We start from the raw sequence: 15,443 nt of genomic DNA, 5'->3' as shown, positions 1-15,443 counted from the left end.
ACAAGGTGAAGCTTGCCACTCATGAAAACAATTGCATCTTTGACTTTAGGCCTCTTGAGGACTCTGAACACCACAATCGAAGAAATGGAAGCTGTCAGCAAAGCCGGGCTGGGAATGCTGAAATTTGTTGAAGCTGTGATGGGCTACTGTGATGTTTTCAGAGAAATCAAGCCCAAGAGAGACAAGGTATTGCCCGTCTGTAAGACTGGCACACTGCTGCCAAGAGAATGAACATGCTCTGGCAAGGTTCTGGCTTTAAACAGCATAAAAAATTCCTCTGTCTACCCCAGTAAAAGTACAACTCTCATTTAGGTATAATGTAGATGGACAGAACCCTAGAGAACGAAAGATTTTCAGATTATGTGTGAAAATGTGGGATAAAAGATGTTAAAGTTGTTTTCTGGGGTCAAAGGAGAGTTTCTCAAATGTGCCATTGACATTTGGGGCTGGGCAATTCTTTGCCAGTGTGGGGGTGTCCTGGGCACTGTGGATGTTTAGCAGCACCCTGGCCTCGCCCCACTAGATGCCAGTAGCATCCTTCTCCCTCCCAAGTTGTGATATTCAGAAATTGCCAGATGTCTCCTGGGAGACAAAATCAGCCCCAGTTGAGAACAACTGGGTTGAAGTAACATGTAGAACACAAAACACAAAGAGAATAAGGTTGATTTGATCATTTTGAGTCATGTTTTGATACTGTGTTTTTTTTAACACAGTCTCACCTTGTTACCCTTAGTAGAGTGCCATGGTGTCAGAGCTCATAGCAACCTCAAATGCTTGGGCTCAAGTGATCCTCTTGCTTCAGCCTTCTGAGTAGCTGGGACTACAGGTGCCTAGCACAACACCTGGCTATTTTTAGAGATGGGGTCTTGCTGTTGCTCAGGCTGGTCTTGAACGCCTGAGCTCAGGCAATCTATCTGCCTTGGCCTCCAAGATCTTATAGCTTAGAGTTTCATTGTTCAGAAAACTTAGAACAGAAATCAAAGAAAATTTACAACCAATAATAGACCCAGTGTTGTCTTCAGTGTAGTCTTTTGAAGTTTTCACTTAGAGTCACAGAATCATTTTACGGTGGCCTCCATACACATGAAAAGGAGACCGTCTGCTAACTTGGGTTTAGGAGCTTTTGTTACAAATAGTTGAAAAGGAAACTAAGAGGTCACAAGCCTCAATATAGCCCATGGTGACCCTAGAGCACAGACGTCATCCATGTGGACACACGCCCTGCCCTTGCGCCCTGCCCCACACAGTCCTTTTCCCCAGCATTGTGCCAATTGTCTTCACTTAGGTGGCCAGGCTAGAGCGGAATTTTTACCTAACTAAACGGGAACTAGAAAGGATCCAGAATGAGTTGGCAACTATCCAGAAAGAACTGGAAGCTTTGGGTGCCAAATATGAGGCAGCCATACTGGAAAAGCAAAAGCTGCAGGAAGAAGCCGAAATCATGGAGAGGCGGCTGATCGCTGCTGACAAGCTCATCTCGGGTCTGGGATCGGAAAACGTCAGGTCAGCGTGATTCACGAGCCCACCTTTTACGGCTCACAAATGGATGTCCCTGGCAGAATTTCTTGCTGTATTCAGTCTTTATTGCACATTGCATTTTCATTGAAAAGCACGTGACAAGTTCTTGTTTTCTTATTACCATGTTGATGGTGGCTAATGACATTGTATAGACTCTGTTTTTATTAGGTACTGAATGTTACTTATTAAGTGACCTCTGGGGTTGGGAGGCAGAAGTATAGCAGTGGAGACAGGGAGAAACCCAGAGCACTGAGCAGACTGGCCTTGCCTTCGCCAGTGCTCCTTCTTGGTGATCGTTAGCCCCTGGGTCCGTTCTGGAGGAGTCTAGAGGAAGAATCCATCTCTCTGCACAGATGCCAGCTAAGTGCTCCAGTGGTGTGTTCAGTCTCGGGCTTCACTCTTCAGTGGGTGGGGCTGCTTGATACTTACTGGTAAGGGCATGTGGCTGCAGCTGATCTGGGTATGAGGATAGTTTCAAATATTGCATCTGTAAATATATTTTTAAAAAAACCCACTGGAGGGCGGCACCTGTGGCTCAAAGTGGTAGGGTGCCAATCCCATATGCTGGAGGTGGTGGGTTCAAACCCAGCCCTGGCCAAAAACCACACACACACACACACACACACACAAAATAAATAAATAATAATAATAAAAAAAAACCACTGGATTCAGTCAGACCCTTCTATTAATAAAAAAGAAAAAAGAAAATACTAGAAAATATTGTTTGCATGTACGAAACAGTTTTCAATATTTCTTAAACCCAAAAGCCCTTAGACATTTACTAGAAGAATCCAAAGGAAACATGCACTTCTTTTTATCTTGGGTAGGTCTCTGTGAAGTGGGGCCCGAGCTCGTTACCTCTGCTGGGCTTATTTACTTGTCTTTAATTAAGCGTTTAGAAACAATGTGATTACTAAATAAATAGCTTTGAGACAAAATGAGTCTCACAAACATTTCCTGAGCCCCCTGCTAAATGCCGGGCTCTACCAAGCCCTAGAGTTGAACAAAGTCTTTTAAAACACTAGGTCACTGAGGTGGGAAATTACAGAATAAGCTGGTGATCTCTGTTCTCTATGAATAAGCTGGTGATCTCTGTTCTCTATGAAGAATAGCTCAAAAAATGTTTCATCTTAGCCCTGTTAGCAAGGTGTCAAGCTGGTCCTTCTTGAATGTTCCTTTTGGTTGCAACCAGAGGGGAACTGCTCACTGCAGCCTTCCTCTCTTGCAACAGGTGGCTGAAGGACTTGGATGAGCTGATGCACCGGCGTGTGAAGCTGCTGGGGGACTGCCTTCTCTGTGCTGCCTTCCTGAGCTATGAAGGTGCCTTCACCTGGGAGTTCCGAAATGAGATGGTCAATCAGATTTGGCAAAATGACATCCTGGAGCGAGACATCCCCCTGAGCCAGCCTTTCCGGCTCGAAAGCCTACTCACAGATGATGTCGAGATCAGCAGGTGTGTGTGGCCTCTGAGCCAGCGGGCTGAGGTGACTTTGTACAGGTTGTCACCCTGGGAGCAGGCTGATGGCCTGGGGGACCTAGCAAGGGCTGCAGCTGGCATGACTGTAGGGAAATTGCCAGGTGAGCTACAGATCCAGCCCCAAGCTCTTCTTCCTGGAGTTTCAGGAGGGTTGAACAGCCTGGGTCGATTGATAGATTATTCTAGAAGGCCAGTCCTCCCAGCTATAGTCCTTGGTTCATAACTTGGTGAGAAAAATAAATGTCCCTGTGGCTTTCCCTTCCAGGTGGGGCTCCCAGGGGCTGCCCCCTGATGAGCTGTCAATTCAAAACGGCATCCTCACCACCCGTGCCAGCCGCTTCCCCCTCTGCATCGACCCCCAGCAACAGGCTCTCAACTGGATAAAGAGGAAAGAGGAGAAAAACAACCTGCGGGTGGGTGTGGCCCCTCTTTGGTCCTCTACCCTGCTGCCCCTTCTCCAGGGAAGGCCCCCTTCCAGCTCCTCAGCGCCCTCAGCAGGGCAAGCTGAAATGTTACCACCTGACCCCCACGTGGGGCCCGCCCTTCCAGGGGCACCACCCAACTTGAATTTTATTCTCGTTTGCATCCCCCCTCTCAAGCTCTGGGCACCATAAGGGTGAAGACTGCCCTGCTCTCAGCTTCGCCTGCCTTCTGCCCAGTACTGGGCTTGGTGGCCCTCACGCTACATGCTACTGTTTTTCTTTTTTTAATTTTGCTTTCAATTGGCTTTCACTCTTCTTACTTTGAAGTGTTTTCTTTCTTTTCTTTTTCCTTCCTTCCTTCCTTCTTTCTTTTCTTTTCTTTTTTATTGAGACAGAGCCTCACTTTGTGGCCTTCAGTAGAGTAGCGTGGTGTCACAGCTCACAGTAACCTCCACCCTCCTAGGCTTAAGCTATTCTCTTGCCTCAGGCTTCCAAGTAGCTGGGACTACAGGCACCTGCCAGAATGCTCGGCTTTTTTTTGGTAGAAATGGGGTCTCACTCTGGCTCATGCTGGTCTCAAACCTCTGAGCTCAGGGCAATCCACTCGCCTTGGCCTCCCAAGGTGCTAGGATTACAGGCGTGAGGCACCACGCTCGGCTATTTTTTGTTGTTGTTTGATAACAGAGTCTCACTCTGCCGCCCGGGGTAGAGAGAGTGCTGTAGGGTTATAGCTTACAACAACTTCAAACTCTTGGGCTCAAGCGATTCTCCTGCCTCAGCCTCCCGTGTAGCTAGGACTATAGGCACCTGTCACAGTGCCTGGCTAGTTTTTCTGTTTTTAGTAGAGACAAGGTCTTGCTCAGGCTGGTCTTGAACACCTGGGCTCAAGCAATCCACCCACCTTGGCCTCCCAGAGTACTAGGATTATAGGTGTGAGCCACATCACCCAGCCTACAGGCTATTTTTTGGAGCTGCTTTGGGGAAGAGGAGACAGAGAGGTGAGAGTAACACACAATTCAGTAGTTTTTAGTGTATTCATAAAGTTTTATAACTACCAGAGTGAATTTCAGAACATTTTTCACCCTAAGAAGAAAAGCTATATATATCTTTTAGCCATCACTCCACCCAATCCTTCCAGCCGCCTCCCCACAGCCTCTGACAACAGCTAATCTACTTTTTCTCTAGGATTTGCCTATTCTGGACATTTCATATAGACAGACTCATACAAATACAAATAAGCAGCCTTCCATGTCTGCCTTCTTTTTGCTTAGCATCTTGTCGAGGTTCATCCCTGTTGTAGCATAGTCAGCATTCCATTCCTTTTTGTGGCTGAATGTCCATTGTGTGCATTTGTTACATTTTGTTTATCTACTTGTCTGTCGATGGATCACTGAGTTGTTTCTACTTTTTGGCTATTGTGAATGATTTCCCCTGTGAACATTCATGTACAGGTTTTTATGTGGATGTGTTTTCCATTCTCCTGGGTATATACCTAAGAGTGGAATTGCTGGGGCCCAATCACTTTTTGGTCAACTAATGAATAAATTAATGATGTTCAGTTTTACCTTTTCCTTATGCTTTCTGGTCCTTGGTCCTGGGTATTTACCTGCTGTTGGGGGAACCTCATTTAAGTTCCATGGTCAGGGGAACATTTGCCTCTGACATTCACTTGTAGCAATAGTGGGACAGATACTACAAATACAAGAATATCCCTAGACTTCCCTCAGCATGCCAGAGAGTTGTGAAATTGCCAGCCCATCCTAGCCCCCAGTCTGATTCCAACTCCCACCCTGTCTCTTAAAGAGGAAAGATTATAGCTTATTGAGGGGGGGGAGTGAAGTAAATCCCTTCCCTTCCCCCTGACAACCCTCTTCGAATGAGATGCTGCTCTGAGCCTGAACCACATGGATTTATGGACTTACAGGATTGTACGCTTTGCTTTTCTCTTTCTTCTTTTTACTCCAACTCCCTCAAGTTCCTGACTCATTATCTGCCCCCTTACAAGGCCTTCCCCCTCTGACTTTCACCTCTGCTTTTCCTCTCTTCCAGGTTGCTTCCTTTAATGACCCTGACTTCCTCAAGCAGCTAGAGATGTCCATAAAGTATGGGACTCCTTTCCTGTTCCACGATGTTGATGAATACATTGATCCTGTGATTGATAATGTCTTAGAAAAAAATATAAAAGTCACTCAAGGACGGCAGTTTATTATACTGGGAGACAAGGAAGTTGACTATGACTCAAATTTCAGGCTGTATCTAAACACCAAGATGGCCAATCCCAGATATTCCCCCTCAGTGTTTGGGAAAGCCATGGTGATCAATTATACAGGTGAGAATGGGTAGAGCCCTAGCTGCATATCAACCTGGTTACCGGAGCGACCACAGTCTCAGATGCAGGCTTTCATGGCACGTCCTCTCACTCAGCATCCCCAGATCATGCTCCCGTGGTCACCACTTGACTCGTCAGCTCTTCATGATTAAGCAGACCCCAGAAGGGCCGGGCATTGGGAGGGCCATGAGCTACGTGTCCTGAGGCTGGACTGTAGGCTTGTGTGTTTACACTTGGAGTGTGGCAGACCTCTGTCTGCTTGGCCAGAAGGTTATCCTGTATTTGTGTATTTCAGTGTATATTGCGAGTCTGGGTTTTTCTCCTTCCTCTCACTTGAATTCTGTTAGGAATGGGATAGCACCTCTCACATTTTCTTGGGCTGTCACATAGCTGCTTAAGTAAGTGTGTGAGACGTGGGTGTACTTTATAGTCGCCTGGTATAGAGGAGCCCTCATTTAATTTAGTGGTACTGTTTTGCTGTCGGATGTTTGTCACTTTGTTGCTTTAGAGTGATTTTTGTTTTTTTGTTTTTAGACAGAGTCTTACACTGTTGCCCTAGATAGAGTGCTGTGGTGTCATAGCTCACAGCAACCTCAAACTTTTGGGCTTAAGAGCTCCTCTTGCCTCAGCTTCCCAAGTAACTGGGACTATAGGCACCTGCCACAATGCCCAGCTAGTTTTTCCATTTTCAGTAGAGACAGGGTCTCATTCTTGCTCAGGATGGTCTCAAATTCTTGAGCTCAGGTGACTCACCTGCCTTGGCCTCCCAGAGTGCTAGGATTACAGGTGTGAGCCACGGCACCTGGCCTTGGAGTGATTTTAGAGTAGGACGTGAGTCCCTGTGCCTCTGACATGTAGGCTTAGACCTACCCTCAGCTTGTTCTGCTTGGTGATGCAGGTATAAACACTCTGACCAGCTTAGCAGGGACCACAGGTGGTGAGTGTCTGTCATTGTTCCCACAGTCACACTGAAGGGCCTGGAGGACCAGCTTCTGAGTGTGCTGGTGGCCTACGAGAGGCGGGAGCTGGAAGAGCAGAGGGAGCACCTCATCCAGGAGACCAGCGAGAATAAGAATCTGCTCAAGGACCTGGAGGATTCCCTCCTCCGGGAACTGGCAACCTCCACGGGGAACATGCTGGATAATGTGGAGCTGGTGCAGACCTTGGAAGAGACCAAGTCTAAAGCCACAGAGGTAGAAACTACAGTGGAAAGAAAATTCAAGTGGGGGTGGGAGGGAATGGATGTGCCCTTGGAATGCCTGTTTCCTGATCTGCTCAATGAGGAAATCAGACTCTGTGATCACAGGGGCTCATTCATGGTCACAGGCCTTAGATTACAATAGCTGAGCGTTGAGGGCCATCTGCCTATACCTCATCAGACTCAGGCTTTGAATCACCTGAAAATTTGTTTGATGACATTAATGAAAGGCCACCTCTATTGAGGTGTGCTGTGAGGAGGGGTGTCCTTAAAGGTGCCCCCAGGGATACCTGTTCATCAAGTCAGTCTCTTTCAGCTGAGATGATAGAAAACACAGTCCTAACTGGCTTACATCAGAAGGGAAGTTATTAGCTTAGAGAGTAGAAAAGTTCAGAGATAGCTTCAGGCAGGGCTGGATCTGGGACTTGAAAAAATATCACTGAGTCTTGGTTTCTTCCAATTTCTGGGCTGGGCCTTCTGCTGGGTTGTCTTCATTCTTTTTTCACTCCTCCCAGGGTCACAAGACCATGTGTGGCCTCATGTCCTCTCAGGTTCAAGTCCAAAGAGATAAGTGAGAATATTTTCCTCTTTCTATCATGAAGGTCCTAAGAGTCACTTACATCACCTGCCTACCCCAAACCAATCCCACCACCTAGTGATGCCAGGCTTTGATTGGCTGGGCCTGGGTCACATGTTCCTCCTCTGGAGTTGGGGTGGAGCCCACATATGGAACAAAAAGGGAAGGCAAGTACTTGGTAATGAAGAATGGGGCCTGGGTGAGTGGAGTCAGCCCAAATACGGACTGCAGCTGTCAAGAGGGTGAGCACTGTTGGTCCCTGCAGTCCCCAGTGGCTTTCAAAGCTTTGCAGGCATCTCTTTGCCATCCCAGGCCACTCTTGTCCTCTGCCTATTTTCATAAGCCTTCCTGTTTCCAGGGTAACTTGCACCTTTTCTTCAGGTATCAGAGAAGCTCAGGCTGGCAGAGAAGACGGCCCTGGACATTGACAGGCTACGAGATGGCTACCGGCCGGCTGCCAGGAGGGGGGCCATCCTGTTCTTCGTCCTATCCGAGATGGCCCTTGTGAATGCCATGTATCAGTACTCCCTGATCGCCTTCTTAGATGTTTTTGGGTTGTCACTTAAGAAGTCGCTGCCTGACTCCATTCTCATAAAGCGATTAAAGAACATCATGGACACGCTGACTTTCAACATCTATAACTATGGCTGCACAGGTGATGAATACAAGCACATGCAGTTTTTTGTGTGTAACGTGGGGCTTTAAAGAAACCTGATCTGTGAAACGGAAACTTGCCAAAAGGCATTCTTTACTGTGACTATTCACAAAGAGGAATGTTCAAAGCACTGAATTTTAAGATAGCAGCTTGATTGAAATACAGTTCATATGCGCCACATTCTCTCTTTAAAATGTACAATTTTATGATTTACAAATCAGAGTTGTACAACCACCACCACTATGCAGTTCCAGAATGCTTCCAGCAGCCCAGAACTGAAACCCCCCAACCTGGGGGCTTTAGCACCCTATTCCCCCAGCCCTAGTCTCTGGAAACTGCTACTCTCCTTGCAGTCTCTGTGGATTTACCTATTCCGGATACTTCCTATCAGTGGAATTACACGTGGCTTCTCAGGACAATGTCCCTCACACAGTGTAAAGTGTGTAAGGCTCATCCACATTGGTAGCCGGTGTCAGCGCATCATTCCTTTTTATAGCTGCATAATATTCAGTTGTATGGACAGACCACATCTCTAAAAATAGCTGGGCATTGTGGTGGGCACCTGTAGTCCCAGCTGCTTGAGAGACTGAGGCAAGAGAATTGCTTAAGAAAAAAAAAAAAAAGGATTCCTTTTTAAAAGATAGACTTAATTAATGTTCCCAGCTGTCTTGTTAAGTTATTTTTCATGTTTGTTTAAATCAGAACCCTGACAAAGTCTATAGACACTATACATTACCACTGTAATGTTGCTGGTTGCCTCTCTGTGGTATATTTAAAATGTTCCTGTCTTCTCTACTGCTTGTAAATTTGTAACAGAGTTAGAATTGGGCAGATCCAGGTTCTGGTTCTGGTAAGAATACTTCATGTGTGGTCTTGTGTATTGCTATTAGGAATCACATAATTTTTTGTCTTTTTCTTTTTTGTGATGTCAGCAATCAATGAAAGAAATTTTTTAAGCCTGTTTATTTATTAACGTTTATAAATGGTAATATTCTGACTCTTGCAATCATTCTGTTTTCATTAGTCAAAATGTTTTCTATTGAGAGAAACTTGGTTCTGTTCAACTATTTGGTTAGTATGATGTGTAGTTCATATGGGAAAGGCAGATCCCTTTGACTGTTTGACTCTTCTCCTTTATTGTTTTTAATTTTTGTTATATTCTTACCATCTCATGTAAACATATTCAATATGTTTCAATACATTTTAGTAATTGTCATTATTCATGTTCAAATGATCCTACCTTTGTACCTTTGGAGCTTTTTTAGGTTGGCTTATGAGTCCTTTTGCCCAAATCTGTAGTCTTTTGACAGTTTCCCCATTTCCTGGTAGGACAGGATACTCCACGCACATCATGGTTCTTTTTAGTAGAAAATGGTATTGAGAGACCAAAGGGCTTAATGCTTTTTCAGTAGATTGAGCTAAGAAGCTTTAAAAATATACCACGAGTTCATAGTGCACCAGTATCTATCTCCTTTTCTCTTGCAAAACCTGGTTTTCTTATTACATCAGTATACCCATTTCTTTATTTCACAGTATATACATGTGCGCGTGCACATACACGCATACAAAAAGTCTCAGAATAACAATTTCAAATCAATAACCATCAATATGATTACTGAAAGCAGTTCATGATGTATTTTTGTCTCCAAGGGTATATATTGCTAGTTGAAAGAACAAACTGTTTTAATGTCACTCAGGATGGTTCCTCTGTGTGTGCGTATACCACCAACTTGATATACTGTTAATGTTCATTTTTTTCATTTTGCCTTCAATTGTTAGGGATTTTTTAAAATTAAAAACTTAAATACTTTACATGGTTACAAAGTCAAGATACCGTTAGGAAAGCCTTAAAAAAAGAATTACCTGATTCAGGGTGGACCAGTTGCTCTCCACCCCAGCATTGTCATCGTGAGGCTCCACTGTAACCTTTCTCTTGTGTTGATTCTCTTGTTTTCTGTTTCTTGTGTCTTCCTAAGTTGTGTTTTACTCCTTATTTTGGTGGAGTACCTCCTCTAGTAGCTTCCTGAAAAAAAGGTACATAGTTGGAAAATTTTTGGAAACAATGCATATCTGACAATATCTTTATTCTACTCTCAAATTTGATTCATAGTTTGGCTGGGTATAAAAATCTAGTTTTAAAAATTATTTTCATTCAGAATTTTTCTTTTGTTGTCATTATTGCAGTTGAGGAGTCTGAAGTTATTCTAATACTGATCCTTTTTGTTTTTAGGAGCTTTTAGGATCTTGTTTTCTTATAAGACACTCTAAAATTTCATGATGATTTGGAATGGTTTAGATCTATTTTCATCCATTGTGATCTGAACTCAGTGGCCCATTTCAATCTGTAAACTTACTTCCTTCAGTCTGCAAAATTTTCTTTAATTATTTGCTAGTTTCCTTTTCTCTAATTTCTCTATTTTATTTTTCTTTAATTTTATTTTTTTTGTAGTTTTGGCTGGGGCCGGGCTTGAACCCGGCACCTCTGGTATATGGGACTGGCGCCCTACTCCTTGAGCCACAGGTGCCGCCCTGTCTATTTTATTTTTTTAGAACTCCTATTATTTACATGGCGAACCTCCCTGGCTGATTTTCCAATTGCCTTTTCTATTTACTGTGTCTTTGTTTTGCTGCTTTTTTCTCTGGGAAATTTTTTTTACAAAATTTTTTTACAAAAATTTTTTTACAAATTTTTTTTATAAAGCTTCTGCTGGGTGATTTATTTCTACTACCATAATTTTAATTTTATGGAACTCTTTTGGTTCTACCAGTACTCTTTTCTTTAAAAAAAAAAATCATTTTATTCTTATTTCACAGAGAAATGTAGTTCTCAGAAGATTTTGATGATAGTTTCCTAAACTTTTCTTGCATGAGATAGTCTCTGCTTCCTATAAGTCTCCTGCTCCCAGTTATTTGTTTTGTCATCTGTATTTCAATTAGAAGCTTTCCTCAAATTCTTGTGATCCTTGATTGTCTATTTATACTTAAGAATAGAACTGAAAAGCTTATTGGAAAGTTCTGTGGTTGGATGGGATTGGCCAATTTGGGCTTCACTGGGTGATCTGGCTGGGCTGAATCTTGGGAGGACTCTCAGAGATCAACATATGTAGTTCTGTCCTTGTGAGACTCTTAGAATCCCTAAAGAAGAGTTTTCACCCTCTTCCTGAAATAAGTAATCTTGGCTGTCAACATTTCAGGGACCAAGTGAGAAAAGAAGGCTGGTGATTGCAACATTCATTACAAAAACTTTCATGTAAAGCCTTATTTTCATTATGGTTTCCCTTCAACTGTTCCTGTTATTCTTCTGTCCATAGAGACCCTGTTTTATCTTTTCCAAAGCTTTCCGAACTCCATTTGGGTAGGGAGGGCAGTCGCCCAGCAGCATGGAATATGAGAGGGGATCTGGGACCTGACCATGTCTTAAATAAATTGTCTGCCTGTCTTCTGTTTTTAGCTCATATTCAACTCCACTTCAGAAGTACTTGCAACTGCCAGTTTCTGAGCTTTTTATGAGTTCTGTGGTTTGCTTCTCAGCTTTATCTCCTCCTGATGTAAGAAGTTCTCACTTGTCCATCTGTCTTTAGCTGGCAAAAGTTTATTGCTATTGCTTTTCTCCAATTTTCTTAGGGTTTATACCTTTTTTTAAAAAGTTCCATCTTGTATTAGCAGATTTTTGGAAAGGGCTTGAGACAAACTCAGAACAACCATTTTTAACCAGAAGCCTACTGTGTACAGTGAGTCTTAGAAAGAAGAGGGTCTTTGATAAGACACTGTCCTGTTTATGATGTTCTATATGCCTCTGGGGGTTGGCAAATTAGTTTGCTGGGATTGCCATAAGAAAATACCACAGACTGGGTGGCTTAAACTTAACAGAAATTTATTTTTTCATAGTTCCGGAGGTTGAAAGTCCAACATCGGGGTTTTGATAGATTTGATTTCTCCTGGGGACTCTCTCCTGGTCTTCTTGCTGTGTCCTCACCTGGTCTTCCTTCTGTGTGTGTGCATCCCTGGTTGTTTCTATGGGTGTCCAAATTTCCTCTTTGTATAGGGTCTCTAACGAGATTGGGTTAGAGCCCACTCTAATGGTCTCATTTTAACTTAATCACATCTTTAAAAGCTCTGTATCCAAATATAGTCATATTGTGAGGTACCAGGGGTTAGGGTATGAAGTTTGTGGGGGGATATAATTCAGCCTGTTACAATTGGACAAAAAAAAAAAAGAGGTTATTCTTGTAGTGCTCACTTAAGAAACCAACCCTCTAAATCAGTGGTTCTCAACCTTCCTAATGCCGTGACCCTTTAATACAGTTCCTCATATTGTGGTGACCCCGGCACATGAGGAGCGGTGTCTTTAGTTCCTAAGACCATCAGAAATATGTGTTTTCCTTATGGTGCCCCATGATCGCATTAATGTACACAGCTATGATTTAAAATTAATAAAATAAATAAATAAATAAAAATAGAAATATGTGTTTTCCGATGGTCTTAGGAGACCCCTGTGAAAGGGAAAGGGTTGTTTGACCCCCAAAGGGGTCGCAGCACACAGGTTGAGAACCACTGCTCTAAATACATATAAAGTAGAATTCAAATCACAAATTTGTCTTATGACACTTTTCCCCAGGAACACATTTCTTCTGTTATAAAACAAAAGAGAAGAAATCTAGTATTTTATATCCATCAATGAAGAGTCTACTGATGGAGTGTGCTTCCTTTGCAGTAGAGACTGTAAACCCGTGGCCTGCTGTGCAGATCTGGCCCACTACTTGCTTTTGTAAATAAAGTTTTATTGGGGCACTGCCACATCCCTTTATATACATATTGTCTTTGGCTACTTTCATTCTACAAAGGCAGAGTTTAGTAGTTATGACACAGACTACCTAGCTTGCACACCCAAAAATATTGACTATCTGGCCCTTTATGGAGAGTTTGCCAGCACCTCTCTTAGACTATAATGGACAAGAACTTACCCTCTGGGTGAGGCAATCAACCAGCCCTTGGTGAAGCTGGCTCGGTACCCGTTCTGTCCTCACTTGATTTTCCACCTACACCTCTCTTCCCGGGAGGGTATGATGAGAACTTCCTTCTGCAGACATGGCCATTTCAGTTGTAAGTGAGTGTCCCTATAGGTTGTACTTGGGCATGACCTATAAGTTGAACCTATCTTTTTTTTTTTTTTTTTTAAGAGATAGGGTCTTGTTCTGCCACCCAGGCTGGAGTGCAGTAGCATGGTCATGGTTCACTGCAGCCTTGAATTCCTTGGCTTAACAGATCCTCCAACCTTGGCCTCTCTAAGTGCTGGGGCTACCAGCCAAGCCCATCTTTTTTGCATTTAGATATTCATGAACATTAGGGGCGAAGAGAGCTAACTGCATGCACTTTGAGTGTTTCATTCCATTTCTGTTAAATTTAAGTACATTGTATGTAAGCAACTCTGTTTTTTTTTTTTTTTTAGACACAGTCTCACTCTGTCTCCCTGGATAGAGTGCTGTGGCATTATAGCTCACAACAACCTCAGACTCTTGGGAACAAGTGATTCTCTTGCCTCAGCTTCCCAACTAGCTGGGACTACAGGCGTCCACCACAATGCCTGGCTAAGCAACTCAGATTTTAAAATGGAAAAATAATTTTAAATCGATACCCATCTGGTGTTTCCCTACAGGATTGTTTGAGAGGCACAAGCTACTCTTTTCTTTTAATATGACTATCAAGATAGAACAAGCAGAAGGGAGAGTCCCCCAGGAAGAACTAGATTTCTTTTTAAAAGGTAATGAATTTGCTCAGTTTTATTCTTCCCAACTTCCTTAACCTGTGTGGTATACATCTATAAATTTGTTTATTAAAAAAACCGACAATGAAAATTCTCCTTAAAGCTTGGCTTCCAACAGCACTGCTTTATTAAATACTTCAGTTGGTGATTCCAGTTTCAGCAATGGTTCTGGGTGTACTCAGAGCAGCCAGCCTTTGCCTCAGAGCTGCCTGAGGCTGGATGCCATGCTGAGCGCCTGCTTGGGGTCACTGGCAGTGACAAGAGCCAATTGGGGCCGTCTTCTCGTCCAGTCTCCTTTTTGGGAAGTGGACTTTTCCCAAAAGTAAAGGAAGTCAAAGTCTTGAATTGACTGCTTTGCACAATGGCTGTTGCTTCTCTTCTGCTGTTGTGGCTAGGAAACATCTCCCTGGAGAAAAGCAAACGGAAAAAGCCCTGCACTTGGCTGTCCGACCAGGGATGGGAAGATATCATTCTTTTATCAGAAATGTTTTCAGATGACTTTGGGAAGCTTCCTGATGATGTTGAGGATCATCAGACCGTCTGGCAGGAGGTAAGCTCATATTCTCTTCCTCCTCCTTTCCTTCCCTACCCATCAGCAATCTCCAGACTTAACTTGTGGCCCCACCCCTGTGCTTGAGAATATAAGACTTTGAGTAACACCTTCAGAGTGTAGTCAGTGCTCTCTTACTCCCTGGATGGAATCTCCCTCTAGCTAATTCAGCTAGCTGTGGAGAACCTTCCATCCATCTGTCCACCCGTCCGCCCATCCATCCATCTGTCCATCTATCTGTCCATTCATCCATCTGTCCAAGAAGTATCTGCTGAGCACTCAAAGTTTATAGTTCCTCCCTGTCCAAAGTTTACAGTTTCAACTAGATGAGCTCATACATCTACAGATTCTTATCTCTTTACAATGGCTTTTGGCACCTTCACATAAGTGGGGGGGATGTCATTTCTGAGTTGACACTACAATGAATATTTTTTGCTTTTCCCAGTGGTATGACCTGGATTCACTGGAACAGTTTCCGTTCCCCTTGGGTTATGATAAAAACATCACCCCTTTTCAGAAGTTGCTTATTTTGCGCTGTTTCCGTGTGGATCGGGTATATCGGGCAGTGACTGACTATGTGACTGTAACAATGGGAGAGAAGTAAGTGTGATGTTTGGTTTACTGGCCCCTTTCTATGGGGTAGAAAATCTGACATTACCCCCACCTGGATGCAGAGAGAGCAGTAGCTGGCCAGCTCCCAAGGGGACCATTACAGCCCTGACTCTGAGCAACATTTGATAGTCACTCTAGAACAGCGCTATTCGACAGAAATACCACGTGAGCCGTGTTTGTAATTCCAAATCTTATAGTAGCCACATTAGAAAAGAAACAGGTAAAGCTGGTTTTAGTAACGTTTTATTTAATCGAATATTTTAAAAGGTCATTATAATGTATAAAGATCATTGAGATATTTTACATTTTTTTTTTTGTATTAAATCTTTGAAATCCTATAT

The 15,443-nt window shown here is 43.4% G+C and overlaps 1 protein-coding gene across 1 annotated transcript in view; it reads left to right on the top strand.

The window, feature by feature from the left end:
• DNAH10 (dynein axonemal heavy chain 10) overlaps positions 1 to 15,443 on the top strand; it is a 194,262-nt gene that overhangs the window by 169,287 nt on the left and 9,532 nt on the right. The window contains exons 59-68 of the mRNA XM_053589697.1: positions 50 to 186; positions 1,286 to 1,503; positions 2,750 to 2,971; positions 3,261 to 3,408; positions 5,467 to 5,746; positions 6,710 to 6,939; positions 7,903 to 8,176; positions 13,833 to 13,937; positions 14,336 to 14,490; positions 14,936 to 15,090. Of these exons, the coding sequence (XP_053445672.1) occupies positions 50 to 186; positions 1,286 to 1,503; positions 2,750 to 2,971; positions 3,261 to 3,408; positions 5,467 to 5,746; positions 6,710 to 6,939; positions 7,903 to 8,176; positions 13,833 to 13,937; positions 14,336 to 14,490; positions 14,936 to 15,090 (1,924 nt within the window). The remainder of the gene's footprint in view (positions 1 to 49; positions 187 to 1,285; positions 1,504 to 2,749; positions 2,972 to 3,260; positions 3,409 to 5,466; positions 5,747 to 6,709; positions 6,940 to 7,902; positions 8,177 to 13,832; positions 13,938 to 14,335; positions 14,491 to 14,935; positions 15,091 to 15,443) is intronic.

The sequence above is a fragment of the Nycticebus coucang genome, chromosome 4, assembly GCF_027406575.1.
Source record: "Nycticebus coucang isolate mNycCou1 chromosome 4, mNycCou1.pri, whole genome shotgun sequence".
Classification (NCBI taxonomy): Eukaryota; Metazoa; Chordata; class Mammalia; order Primates; family Lorisidae; genus Nycticebus; species Nycticebus coucang.
This window is presented reverse-complemented; position numbering and strand designations above follow the sequence as displayed.